This window comes from Nansenia antarctica (assembly GCF_963989245.1).
Source record: "Nansenia antarctica genome assembly, chromosome: 4".
Classification (NCBI taxonomy): Eukaryota; Metazoa; Chordata; class Actinopteri; order Argentiniformes; family Microstomatidae; genus Nansenia; species Nansenia antarctica.
In genome coordinates this window covers 49,323,403-49,335,902 of record NC_137689.1, presented here as the reverse complement: position 1 = coordinate 49,335,902, position 12,500 = coordinate 49,323,403, and the positions used below count along the sequence as shown (strand labels likewise).

Here is a 12,500-nt window from a genome sequence, read left to right as displayed (position 1 = left end):
AACTGTTGCCCTCTGGACGGCGCTACAGAACCCTGGCCACCAAAACATCCCGTTTCTTTTTTCCCCCTCTGCTATAAGGACTCTCAACACCTGACTCACTGCACTAACCCTGCTGTTGTACTGCACTTTATAAGTTGTAAATATTGACTACGGTATGTTCTTGTCTTGTGGTTATGTGTGTACATGTCCATGTGATAGTTATGTGTGTAATGTGTGTAATGTGTGTATGTTTTTGACACTGTTGTATTGAGCTTTTCCACCTGTACCGAAAACAAATTCCACCGACCTAGGTCGTGTGGTCATTAAACGATTAAACGATTAAAAACGAAATCTTGCGTATATCAATCCAATCCGCTTCCTGTAGGCCTGTTCCATGGTGGTTTAGACTGGCAACAATATTGGGGTTTTTCCCATTTGGAATGTTTGCCTTAACCGTACCCTAATTCAGATGTGTTCTTTGTGCCTCGAACAGGTTGAGCAGTTTGTCTCGGAATCTTTTTTGAAGACTTTGGATGAGACCTTGCAGGACTTTGTGGAGGTATAACACTGTGTGTGTTTCCTCTTCATTTCAATAAAAGCACTATTTGATGTCCTCTTAAAGAACCATGTTACATGTTTTGGTGTTTTTTTCGTCCCTCTAGCTGAACCCAGGGGTCCACCTGTACTACAGAACCTTCAGTGATCCGATGTACGTGGCCATATTTAAGATGCTGAGAGACACTCTGTACAACCTGAAAGGTAAGACTTCCATCTGTATTTGCTCTGTATATACTCTGCTGATCACTGATTTGCGTTGTATTGTTACCGATTGTGTGTCACCACATCACTGTAGATTGAAGACCCATCTCTTCAGGCTACATCTTAAGTATCCCTCCTGAAGACCTCTTCATCCCCACTACCCTCCCTGTACAGATTCTCTACTGTAAATAAAACAAATAATAATAATTCTTCCTTCTTATAGCATTGTCACAGCCAATGGGCCCTGGTCCTAGCATAGATTTCTTTTTCTAATGATGTCTGATGGATAGATGATTGACTGTATGTATTTGTATTTGTTGTAAGTCGCTTTGGATAAAGAGGTCTGCTAAATGTCAAAACATGTCAATGTAAATCCAGTGAGGGAGATTCAGAGGGGATAATATTCTGTCTGCAGTGTATCCTTGCCCATATTGTTAACGGAACACACCTGTGCTTAGGACAGCACTGCCACACTACAACTCTAGCCATGGTCCTTCAGTCAATCCTTCATTGGTTCTCAGCACATTCACTCTGCGTTTCCCTCAGAGTTGCAGACGGGCTACGTGAAGACGGTTCACGACTTTGTCCTGGAGCAGTTCAGCAGCAGCCAGTCGGAACTCCAGAGGATCCTGCATGACGTAGAGTACCTCCACAGTGAGCTGAGCCCCCTGAAGCTACGCTGCCAGGCTAACGCTGCCTGTGTAGACCTCATGGTATGGGCGGTCACTGAGGAACAGGGTAAGTGTGTGTGTGTGTGTGTGTGAGTGAGTGAGTGAGACAGTGTTTGTTGGTTTCAGCTGAGACGCTGTGTACCACAGTGCTGGTGTCATACTGTTGTTGGTGTGTTGTTGTTGTTGTTGCTTTAACCAGGAGCTGAGAACCTGTGCACCAAGCTGTCAGAGAAGCTCCAGTCCAAGACGTCCAGTAAGGTCATCATCGCTCACATGCCCCTGCTCATCTGCTGCCTGCAGGTACGCGCTTACTGCTCCTACTGCTGCCCCACGTCCCTCTCCTTGTCCTCCTCCTCCCTCTGTCCCTCCTCCTCTTCCCTCTGTCCCTCCTCCTCCTCCCTCTGTCCCTTCTCCTCCTCCTTCTATCCCCCATATTCCTCCTCATCCTCTCTCTCTCCCTCCTCCTCCCTCTATCCCCCCTACTCCTCCTCCCTCTGTCCCTCCTCCTCCTTCTAGCCCCCAACTCCTCCTTCTTCTCCTCCTCCTACTCTCTCCTTCTCTCCCTCCTCATCTTCTCTCTCCCTCCTCCTCCTTCTATCCCCCATACTCCTCCTCATCCTCTCTCTCTCTCCCTCCTCCTCCCTCTATCCCCCCTACTCCTCCTCCCTCTGTCCCTCCTCCTCCTTCTAGCCCCCAACTCCTCCTCCTTCTCCTCCTCCTACTCTCTCCTTCTCTCCCTCCTCATCCTCTCTCTCCCTCCTCCTCCTTCTATCCCCCCCTACTCCTCCTCCTCCTCTATTAGGAACACCCGTACACCGTCTCATTCATTCAGGTAGTGTAATGGTGTGGGGAATGTTTTCTTGGCACACTTTGGGGCCCGTTAATATCAATCAATCATTGCTTGAATGTCACAGTCTATTTGTGTACCATGTCACAAAGCAAAAGTCATGTCAAACTGGTTTCATGAACATGACAATGAGTCGTCTTGACAATGAGTCATTCTTCAGTGGAATTTCCCAGTCAATGGATCTGAATCCAATAGAACACCTTTGGGATGTGGTAGAACGGGGGGGATTCACAGCCTGAAAGTGCACCTGAAAAATTATGCATGTCATCATGGACCAGAATCTCAAAGGAATGTTTCCAACATCATGTGGAATCAATGCCATGAAGAATTTAGGCTGTTTTGAGAGTAAAGGGAGGTCCTACCCAGTATTAGTATAGTGTTCCTAATAAAGTGTTCGGTGACTGTATATAGTATATATTCATTTGCTTATACTCACTGTAATACCATGCACTGTCTACATAATCATGTATTTTGCCACTATTTGCACCATATGGTGAGATACTAAAAAGCCATACTGCATTTCGTTGTCTTAGTACTTGTTCTCTGTCAATGACAATAAAGTTGAATCTAATCTAATCTCTCTCTATCCCTCCTGTAAGGATAGTATACTTACCAGTATGATCACTTCCATAGCCATCGTGATGACTCGTGTGTGTGTGTGTGTGTGCAGGGTCTGGGCCGGCTGTGTGAGCGCTTCCCCGTGGTGGCCCACTCTGTCACCATGTCCCTCAGAGACTTCCTGGTGGTCCCCTCCCCTGTCCTGGTCAAACTCTACAAGTACCACAGCCAGTACACTACAGGTGACACACACACATGCGCACGCACACACAAACACACGCACACACACACACACACACTAGGGATGGACGGTTTTTCGGTTAAACCGAAAACCGGGGTTTATAAAAATAGAAACGGTTTTTTATCAAAACCGTCTGAAACCGTTTTTTTTTTTTTTTTTTTTTTTTTTAGAAGAATAAAATAGAATAAGAATAAAACTGGAACATGTCACATGTTTGTCGTGTGTGAAAATAACAATGATACAGTCTGAATCTGCCGCGCAATGAGTGAGAGGTTTGGTCAGTTGTGAAGAATAACTGAGGATTAATATCTAATTGGGATTATATTTAAGGGTAACGAATCACTCTATGGGAAAGATAGTTGCCTTCAGTTATTGGTAGATAGGAAAGGTTTTTTACAATTACTCGCTTACATTTAATAAGATCATTTTCGCTGCTCTCTGTAAAGCGCATTGGGTCACTTTTGTGAGAAATGCGCTATAGAAATAAAATGTGATTTGATTTGATATCAATCAATCAATCAAACTTTATTTATGTTCTATAGCACAAATCATGCATTGAATGTAACTCCAAGTGCAGTATTTACTAAACCACAATATAATAAAACAAGAGCTATACGGATCAAGAGTGTTTGTGCACAGCGCCACTGTGTGTGAAGGCGCTACTGAAAGTGATGACAGAACGCATGTCTCAGAAGATACGCGGTCACTTAGTGACGCAAAGGTAGTTCTGTATTTATCTCTATCTGTATTAGTACATTTATTTTGAAAGCTCTATTTTGACAGCTCTACCATGGGCACTTTTATTTTGATGGGGCATTCTTTGTTGATTGACTTACGACAGTTCAGGACGAGTCAGTCTCGCGGCATGTGGTTTTTATGAAAAGCTTTAAGTATGTTCACTGCATAATTCTAAGTCTAATATTTCAGTGATTATTGAGCAGTATTCAAATATTTAAATACATTGAGCAGCAGCTGAAACTTTGTCTAAGAACCAAGATATTGAGAAAGCAGTTCATTCAATGAAGACGCTGTTCCAAGAGATGATCTTCCGTGCAGGCGTGCACCCTGGATCAGCGGAGCTGGTGTGTTAAGTGTTCATGTGTTTTCATGTATGGTGTAGCTTACAAAAGTCTGCCTTTCCACTTATATTTGTGAAACTAAGTAGCCTAAATGTGTTGCGACTGTGCTTACGGTGTTTTAATGGTGTTCGACATGAGTGTATTGTAGCAGTAGGGCTCAATTATTTGAAATTGGCGCTCTTTTTTCCCATTTTTTTTTCTTACAAATGTTTTTTTTTTTTGTTTTTTGTTTTTTTTTTTACTGTATTTTTCGGTTAACCGGAAAACCGCGGTTTTACTCTCTGACGGTTTTTCGGTTTCAATAATTGGAAACCGTCCATCCCTAACACACACACACACACACACACACACAGGCACATACACACGCACATACACACGCACACCCACGCGCACGCACACACACACACACACACACACATACACACGCACATACACACGCACACCCACGCGCACGCACACACACATACACCCATGCGCATGCACACTCACACACACACACACACACACACACACACACACACACACACACACACATGGATTCTACTAGGTAGTGTATACAGAACATTGCCAGGCTAACTCCTCTGGTCTTAAAGGGGCTGGTGAGATAAAGATCCACGTGACCAACGAACACTCCCAGTCCACCTTCAGCGCCCACGCCAACAAGAAGACCCAGCCCTCCATGTACGAGCAGCTCAGAGACATCTCCATAGACAACATCTGCAGGTGAGGCACACTCTCTATCTCTCTCTCTCTCTCTCTCTCTCTCTCTCTCTCTCTCTCTCTCTCTCTCTCTCTCTCTCTCTCTCTCTGTGTCTCTGTGTCTCTGTGGCACACACACACACACACACACACACACACACACAGTATACTACTACTGCAGTAGTAAATATGCCTACATTACGTTTGACTTCAGAGAATAATGGCTGAATGGGACCTTTCTGACTCTCCCCCTTCTCAATCACTCCCTCTCCCCCCCTTTTCAATTCCCCCCCCCCCGCCTCTCTCCTCCAGATGTCTGAAGGCTGGCCTGACCATGGACAGTGTGATCGTGGAGGCCTTCCTGGCCAGTCTGTCCAACCGCCTCTACATCTCCCAGGAGAACGATAAGTCAGTCCTGTCATCAACCTTCTTGAAATAATGTCTATGATGGACAACTCTCTCTCTGACAGATTCTGCATCTGTGACAAGTGATTGACGTGAGCAACACGTTGTCTGTGTGTCTGTGTGTCTGTGTGTCTGTGTCTGTGTGTCTGTGTCTCTGTCTGTGTGTGTGTGTGTGTGTGTGTGTGTGCGTGTGTGCGTGCGTGTGCGCCTCTCTCTCTGACCCTCTATCTCTCTCCCTCTCTCTCTCCCCCCTCTCTCCCTCTCTCTCCCTCCCTCTCTCTCTCTCTCTCTCTCTCTCTCTCCCTCCCTCTCTCTCTCCCCCCCCCCTCTCTCCCCCCCTGTCTCTCCCCCCCCCCCCCCCCTCTCTCCCCCCCTACCCCAGGGATGCCCACCTGATCCCGGACCACACCATCCGTGCGCTGGGCCACATAGCGGTGGCGCTGAGGGACACGCCCAGGGTGATGGAGCCCATCCTGCAGATCCTGCAGCAGAAGTTCTGCCAGCCTCCATCCCAGCTGGACGTGCTCATCATAGACCAGCTGGGCTGCATGGTCATCACCGGCAACGTGAGACACGCACACACACACGCACTATACACACACACACACACACACACACACACACAACGTGAGACACACACACGCGCACTATACACACACACACACACACACACAACGTGAGACACACACACACACGCACTATACACACACAGACACACACAACGTGAGATACACACACCACGGCTTAGGCCGGCTTCCAACACGTGACACGTTCTAATCAGGGTTCCCACGGGTCCAATGAAAAGTTTGTGAATTTGACCCAAAAAAATCAAGGCCTTAAAAGTTTTTGAAAATAGACATGGGTCATTGAAAGTGCTTGAATTCCCCTCTCTCTCTCCCCCAAAAAAATCTCTGTATTGCTTAACTTAACACATATTTCACGATATATTGTTTTGCTGTGCTGTGGTAGAGAAGGCAAGAGACTATCTAGTGTTCACACATTCAAGTTCCTATTATATAAATTCTCATCTAGATCTGTCTCAAACTATGCCGTGTTGGGTCCTTGAATTTGAGGGAATTGAGTCTTGAAAGTCCTTGAAAAGTGCTTGAATTTGATGTTTCAGAAGGTGTGGGAACCCTATAATGCTTTGGTCCTCATATCGCGATCAGATGTAACAATCTGACTTTTCTTTCGAAAAATGGGAATACATTTCCGCATTGTTGAAAATCAACGGCACATCGCTGGTCAACTAACACAGCTTGTTTTGTGAACCTGCTAACAATGTAAAGCAGTGTTATAGTTAACTAGGTAGCAGTGGGGGGATTACTCACCCAATCCATTGCGTTGCAGTGTTTTGGCTTGACTAGCAAGTAACTTGTCAAGTTTGTGTTGTGATTCTCAACAACGTCGAAACGTAGTTCCGTGTTTCAAAAGAAAAGTTCCAACATTTTGATTGGTTTCCGACACACACACTTGCCACACTTGCCACACACACACACACACACACACACACACACACACACACACACACACACACACACACACACACACACACACACACACACACACACACACAGACACACACAGACACACACACCACACAGAGCTCATCCCCCTCTTCCTGCTCCGTAGCAATACATCTACCAGGAGGTGTGGAACCTGTTCCAGCAGATCAGTGTGAAGGCCAGCTCCATGGTCTACTCCACCAAGGAGTACAAGGACCACGGATACAGGTGTGTGTGTGTGTGTGTGTGTGTGTGTGTGTGTGTGTGTGCGCATGCGCGTCTGTGTGTGTGTGTGTGTTCCATTTGCAGAGACTGAACACTGGTGCTTATCCATATTTTTCCTGAGCATGTGTGTATTCATCTGTGTATTAATAATGTATGTGTGGTGGCCTGGGGGTGGTCCAGTGGTCCAGGACCGTGCTCTAACGTAGTGCACACATTATGCCCATGTCGGCATGGGTTTGAATCTGGCCCCATGCCCTGCTGACATGCCCTCTCTCTCTCCCTTCTTCTCCTGTCTGTCTTCACTGTATCTGTCCAAGAAAATGAGACATAATGAGTGAGCCGCTCAGAAAAAATAACTTCTAAAGACGTGTGTCCTGACTGTGGAACGTTCCGGGTCCCCAGGCTGCTGTCCTTGGGTCTGGCTCTGCTGCACTCTGACGTGCAATAATAAAAATGTGTGTGTGTGTGTGTCCTGTCTCTCTGTCAGACACTGCTCCCTGGCGGTGATCAACGCGTTGGCTAACATAGCAGCTAACCTGGCAGCAGAGCACATGGTGGACGAGCTGCTGGTCAACCTGCTGGAGCTGTTTGTCCAGCTGGGCCTGGAGGGCAAGAGAGCCAGCGAGAGAGCCTCGGACAAGGGCCCCGCCCTGAAGGTACACACACACACGCACACACACACGCACGCGCACTCGCACGCACACTCGCACTCGCACTCGCACTCGCACTCACACTCACACTCACACTCACACTCACACTCACACTCACACTCACACTCACACTCACACTCACACACACACACACACACACACACGTAGACAGGATTAAACTGAAATCCGTTTTCCGTCTATTATATTTGAGACTTTCCCTCTTCACACACACACATACACACACACACACACACACACACACACACACACACACACACACACCATACTTCAACCTGAAAACACTTAACTTTTCCCCCTTCTTTCATCCAGGCATCAAGCAGCGCTGGAAATCTTGGAGTGCTCATCCCCGTCATCGCCGTGGTAACTGACATCTGTTTACCTTCAGGCTCGTTGTGTAACCGTCATTCTATTCTCACTCGCATTTATTTCGTTGATTCAAGCGACACGTCAGAAATGATTATCTGTACCCTTAACCCCCCACTCCCCCCCACCACTCTCTCCCCCTCCCCCTCCCCCCCACCACTCTCTCTCTCTCCCGCTCCCCCTCCCCCTCCCCCCCACCACTCTCTCTCTCTCCCCCTCCCCCCCACCACTCTCTCTCTCCCCCTCCCCCCCACCACTCTCTCTTCAGCTCACCAAGCGGTTGCCGCCCATCAAGGAGGCCAAGCCTCGGCTGCAGAAGCTGTTCAGAGACTTCTGGCTCTACTCCGTGGTGATGGGCTTCGCCGTGGAGGGCTCAGGTGGGGAGGAACCACCGTTTTGACTGCATCTGTTCAAGTTCTGATGAGTTCAGTGTTAAGTTTAGTTTAGTTTATTTGGTTTAGAAAAGGACAGTGTGCACATGCATTCATTGTCTACAGGAAACAAGAAGATGGGTGCATCAGATTTAGCAAGAAATGAACTTCCCTCCGTCATCCTAAAAACAGTGAACATAGACACAATTAAATACACAATATCAAACACAGGAAACAACAAACATCTTTCATAAAAGACAGTAAGAAAGTGCATGTAATACATAATTAACCCTAAGGTCAAATAACATACTCACAATCACAAATCACAGCCGTACCTGCCTAGATACACCTTAGAGTCAGTCTGATCAGCTTTGTTCCCAACCTAGATACACGTAAAGGCTGTCTGATCAGTATAAAGTGCATGGATACCGTCATATTATGTCATGTGTCATTGTCGTTGCTTTCTTGTTTCCCCCCCAAAACACGGTGTGTGTGTCCAGGCCTGTGGCCAGAGGAGTGGTACGAGGGCGTGTGTGAGATCGCCACCAAGTCTCCCCTCCTCACCTTCCCCAGCGGGGAGCCGCTACGCTCTGAGCTGCAGTACAACTCTGCGCTGAAGAACGACACTGTCACCGCGGTATGACACACACACACACACACACACACACTCATACATACACACACACACACACACACACACACTCATACATACACACACACACATACACACACACACACACACACACACACACACACACACACTCATACATACACACACACACATACACACACACACACACACACACATACACACACACACACACACACACACACACACACCGTGTATTTCTGTGTCTCATGTGTCTGATCTCTGGTTGTGTTCCAGACGGAGCTAAACGACCTGAGGAGCACCATCATCAACCTGCTGGACCCTCCTCCTGAGGTGGCGGCTCTGATCAACAAGCTCGACTTCGCTATGTCCACATACCTGCTGTCTGTCTATAGGCTGGAGTACATGAGGTAACACACACACACACACACACACACACAGACACAGGCATACAACACACACACACTTAGCTAACGCTGGTAAACATTTGTTGTTTTGGTGAGAGAAATCTGGCGAGCTAGCAAGATAATTTCAGTTCCATCACTGTGTGGGTATATGTACCCTATTTTAGGCTATGTACCAGAGGCATGTGTATGTAAATGGTAAATGGACTGACTTTATCCATAGCGCTTTACAACGGCCTTCACACATTCACTCACCAATGGCGGCAAGCTACCATGCAAGGCGCCGGCCCGCTCACTGGGAGCAATTTGGTGTTCAGTGTCTTGCCCAAGGACACTTCGACATGTGGCCAGCCGGGGCTCGAACCGCCGATCTGCCAACTTTGCGATCATTATACTGCGGCTCTACCTCCTGCGCCACAGCCGCCCCATAGTATATGTACTATGTTTTAGGCTATATATCAGAGGTGCATGTGTGTCCAACATACTGTATTTCTACTATGTGAACAACCTCCTGGTCTGGTCTCATCCATCATGTCTCTGAACCACGTCTCTTTACTCCTCCCAGGATGCTGCGTGCGCTGGATTCCGACCGTTTCCAGGTCATGTTCCGCTACTTTGAAGACCGAGCCATCCAGAAGGACAAGTCTGGTAGGCAGTAGTGGCACACAGCCACTTTCAACTCTTGTGTCGTGCGTTTCTGAAACTCCCAACTTCCAAAAGTTCATGATTTCCACCGTTCAGCTTTGTAAACAGTGTTTCCAGTGTTCAGCTTTGTAAACAGTGTTTCCAGTGTTCAGCTTTGTAAACGGTGCGACGTTCTGTGGCGTCTATTTCCAGGGATGATGCAGTGTGTGATAGCGGTCGGTGACAAGGTCTTCGAGGTGTTCTTACTGATGATGGCTGACAAGGTAAGGCCAGATAACTAGTTCCCTGTATGCTCCCCCAGACCCTCCTTGGCTTTTGGGGAGTTAGCCCATGTTCGATTAGATTAGATTCAACTTTATTGTCATTGCAGAGTGCAAGTACCAGACAACGAAATGCAGTTTAGCATCTAACCAGAAGTGCAAATAGTGATATAAAACATGATATAAAAACATGAAAGTATGGCAAGTACGGTAGTTAGAGGTATACTGTATATACAGTTATGAGCTATGTGCAGTTAAGGTATCTTATGAACAGTATGTAATGACATGTGCAGATGTATAAATAGTGGCTATATCAGAGAGATATGGGCAATGTGCAGAAATATGGAATGTGCAAGGTAGTATTTGTAAACAGCAGCAGTGCACAGGGTAATTGAGTATTATGTACCTATCATATGTACCTAGAACAGGAAGTTGATGGGCACGCATTGTTCCCCTTTTCATGACATGTTGTTCCTCTTCCTCTCTTCCTCTCCCTCTCTTCCTCTCCCCAGGCCAAGACCAAGAGCCACGAGGAAGAGTTGGAGCGCCATGCCCAGTTCCTATTGGTCAACTTCAACCACATCCATAAGAGGATCCGCAGGGTGGCGGACAAATACCTGTCTAGCCTGGCCGAAACGTGAGAACACACACACACACACACACACACACACACACACACACACATAGATACATACATACACACACACACACACACACACACACACACGCACGCACATCTGTATGAAGTCGTCAGAGTTGCTGTTCTCATGGAGTTTTCTCGTTCTCTTCTCCCTCCCCAGTTTCCCCCACCTGTTGTGGAGTGGCCGCGTGCTGAAGACCATGCTGGACATCCTTCAGACCCTCTCCCTCTCTCTCAGCGCGGTACGAACTGCACCCAAAATGTCTTTAAGGTTTAGGCAATACGGCTGACACACAGGGGGGGAAATCCATAGCCAAATGGACTGTTTATGTACCTCTCTTCAGATGTCTTCATCTGGATCATTGTGAAGATTGGCAGTGTTTCCCCACAGGGATTTTGTGAGACTGGCGGGTGGAGCACATCTAAAAATACATAAATAAATAAATAAAAGTCACGAAAGAAATGTCGACGGTGGGGGTAGTGCTGAAAAATGTGCTTATAAAAACACTTTCGGTTCATTATGAGGCTATGGCGGGACAAATTAGACTATGGTAGCCCACGGTCTCGTCTATGTTTGGGAAACTCTGGATGGGCGGTATTGTAATGCCCTGTATGGTGTTGACGCTGTGTTTCCAGGACATCCACAAGGACCAGCCGTACTACGACATCCCAGACACCCCCTACAGGATCACCGTGCCGGACACCTACGAGGCCAGGGAGGTAGGACAGCTCTGTCACATCATCTGCCTTTAGGACACATTCCAAACATTTCCATCCTAACCATTTACCAGACGCTTTTATCCAAAGCGACTTACAGTTACGAGATCACAGGGACAGTCTCCCTGGAGTAACTTAGGGCTGAGTGCCTTACTCAAGGGCACACTAGTAGTGGTGGGTGTTCCCAGGTGGGATTTGAACTCATGACCTTCTGATCACCAGTCCAACTCACTATCTACTAGCTCACCACTACCCCCTGAATGAATAGGAAAGGTGGGATCGTCATGTATTTACATCCAGTTCCGCCGGTGGACGTTAGTTCAACATTGAGCCGAGGGTTTTTGTCCTCTGTGGTCGTAGAGCATCGTGAAGGACTTCGCTGCTCGCTGTGGGGAGATCCTCAAAGAGGCCATGAAGTGGGCGCCGTCCGTCACCAAGTCCCACCTACAGGTGAGACACACACACACACACACACTTGTGAAATGACCTGCCGTTGTGTATTGTTTACTGTGTCCCTGATGACACTTTACAGCTGACTCTTACCCCCCATCCACGTGTGTGTGTGTGTGTGTGTGTGTGTGTCTGTGTCTGTGTCTGTGTCTGTCTGTCTGTCTGCGCGTGTCTGTGTGTGTGTGTGTGTGTGTGTGTGTGTGTGTCTGTGTCTGTCTGTCTGTCTGCGCGTGTGCGTGTCTGTGTGTGTGTGTGTGTGTGTGTGTGTGTGTGTCTGTGTGTGTGTGTGTCTGTCTGTGTGTGTGTGTCTGTGTTTTGCAGGAGTACCTGAACAAACACCAGAACTGGGTGTCGGGCCTCTCCCAGCACACAGGCCTGGCCATGGCCACAGAGAGCATCCT

General features: G+C 47.5%; 1 protein-coding gene across 2 annotated transcripts in view; it reads left to right on the top strand.

Annotated features, from left to right (window-relative positions):
- Positions 1–12,500, top strand: part of pi4kaa (phosphatidylinositol 4-kinase, catalytic, alpha a) — a gene marked incomplete at its 5' end in the record, with an annotated part of 53,876 nt that overhangs the window by 8,094 nt on the left and 33,282 nt on the right. For both annotated transcript variants that reach the window (XM_080528444.1, XM_080528443.1), the window contains 21 exons: positions 473–538; positions 642–738; positions 1,285–1,476; positions 1,609–1,709; positions 2,927–3,056; positions 4,728–4,857; positions 5,146–5,241; positions 5,621–5,804; positions 6,871–6,971; positions 7,456–7,624; positions 7,949–7,999; positions 8,271–8,379; positions 8,874–9,010; positions 9,260–9,393; positions 9,953–10,035; positions 10,225–10,295; positions 10,805–10,929; positions 11,093–11,174; positions 11,569–11,652; positions 12,010–12,099; positions 12,421–12,500. The exon at positions 12,421–12,500 is cut by the window's right edge and continues 40 nt beyond it. In XM_080528444.1, the coding sequence (XP_080384570.1) occupies positions 473–538; positions 642–738; positions 1,285–1,476; positions 1,609–1,709; positions 2,927–3,056; positions 4,728–4,857; positions 5,146–5,241; positions 5,621–5,804; positions 6,871–6,971; positions 7,456–7,624; positions 7,949–7,999; positions 8,271–8,379; positions 8,874–9,010; positions 9,260–9,393; positions 9,953–10,035; positions 10,225–10,295; positions 10,805–10,929; positions 11,093–11,174; positions 11,569–11,652; positions 12,010–12,099; positions 12,421–12,500 (2,312 nt within the window). The remainder of the gene's footprint in view (positions 1–472; positions 539–641; positions 739–1,284; positions 1,477–1,608; positions 1,710–2,926; positions 3,057–4,727; positions 4,858–5,145; positions 5,242–5,620; positions 5,805–6,870; positions 6,972–7,455; positions 7,625–7,948; positions 8,000–8,270; positions 8,380–8,873; positions 9,011–9,259; positions 9,394–9,952; positions 10,036–10,224; positions 10,296–10,804; positions 10,930–11,092; positions 11,175–11,568; positions 11,653–12,009; positions 12,100–12,420) is intronic.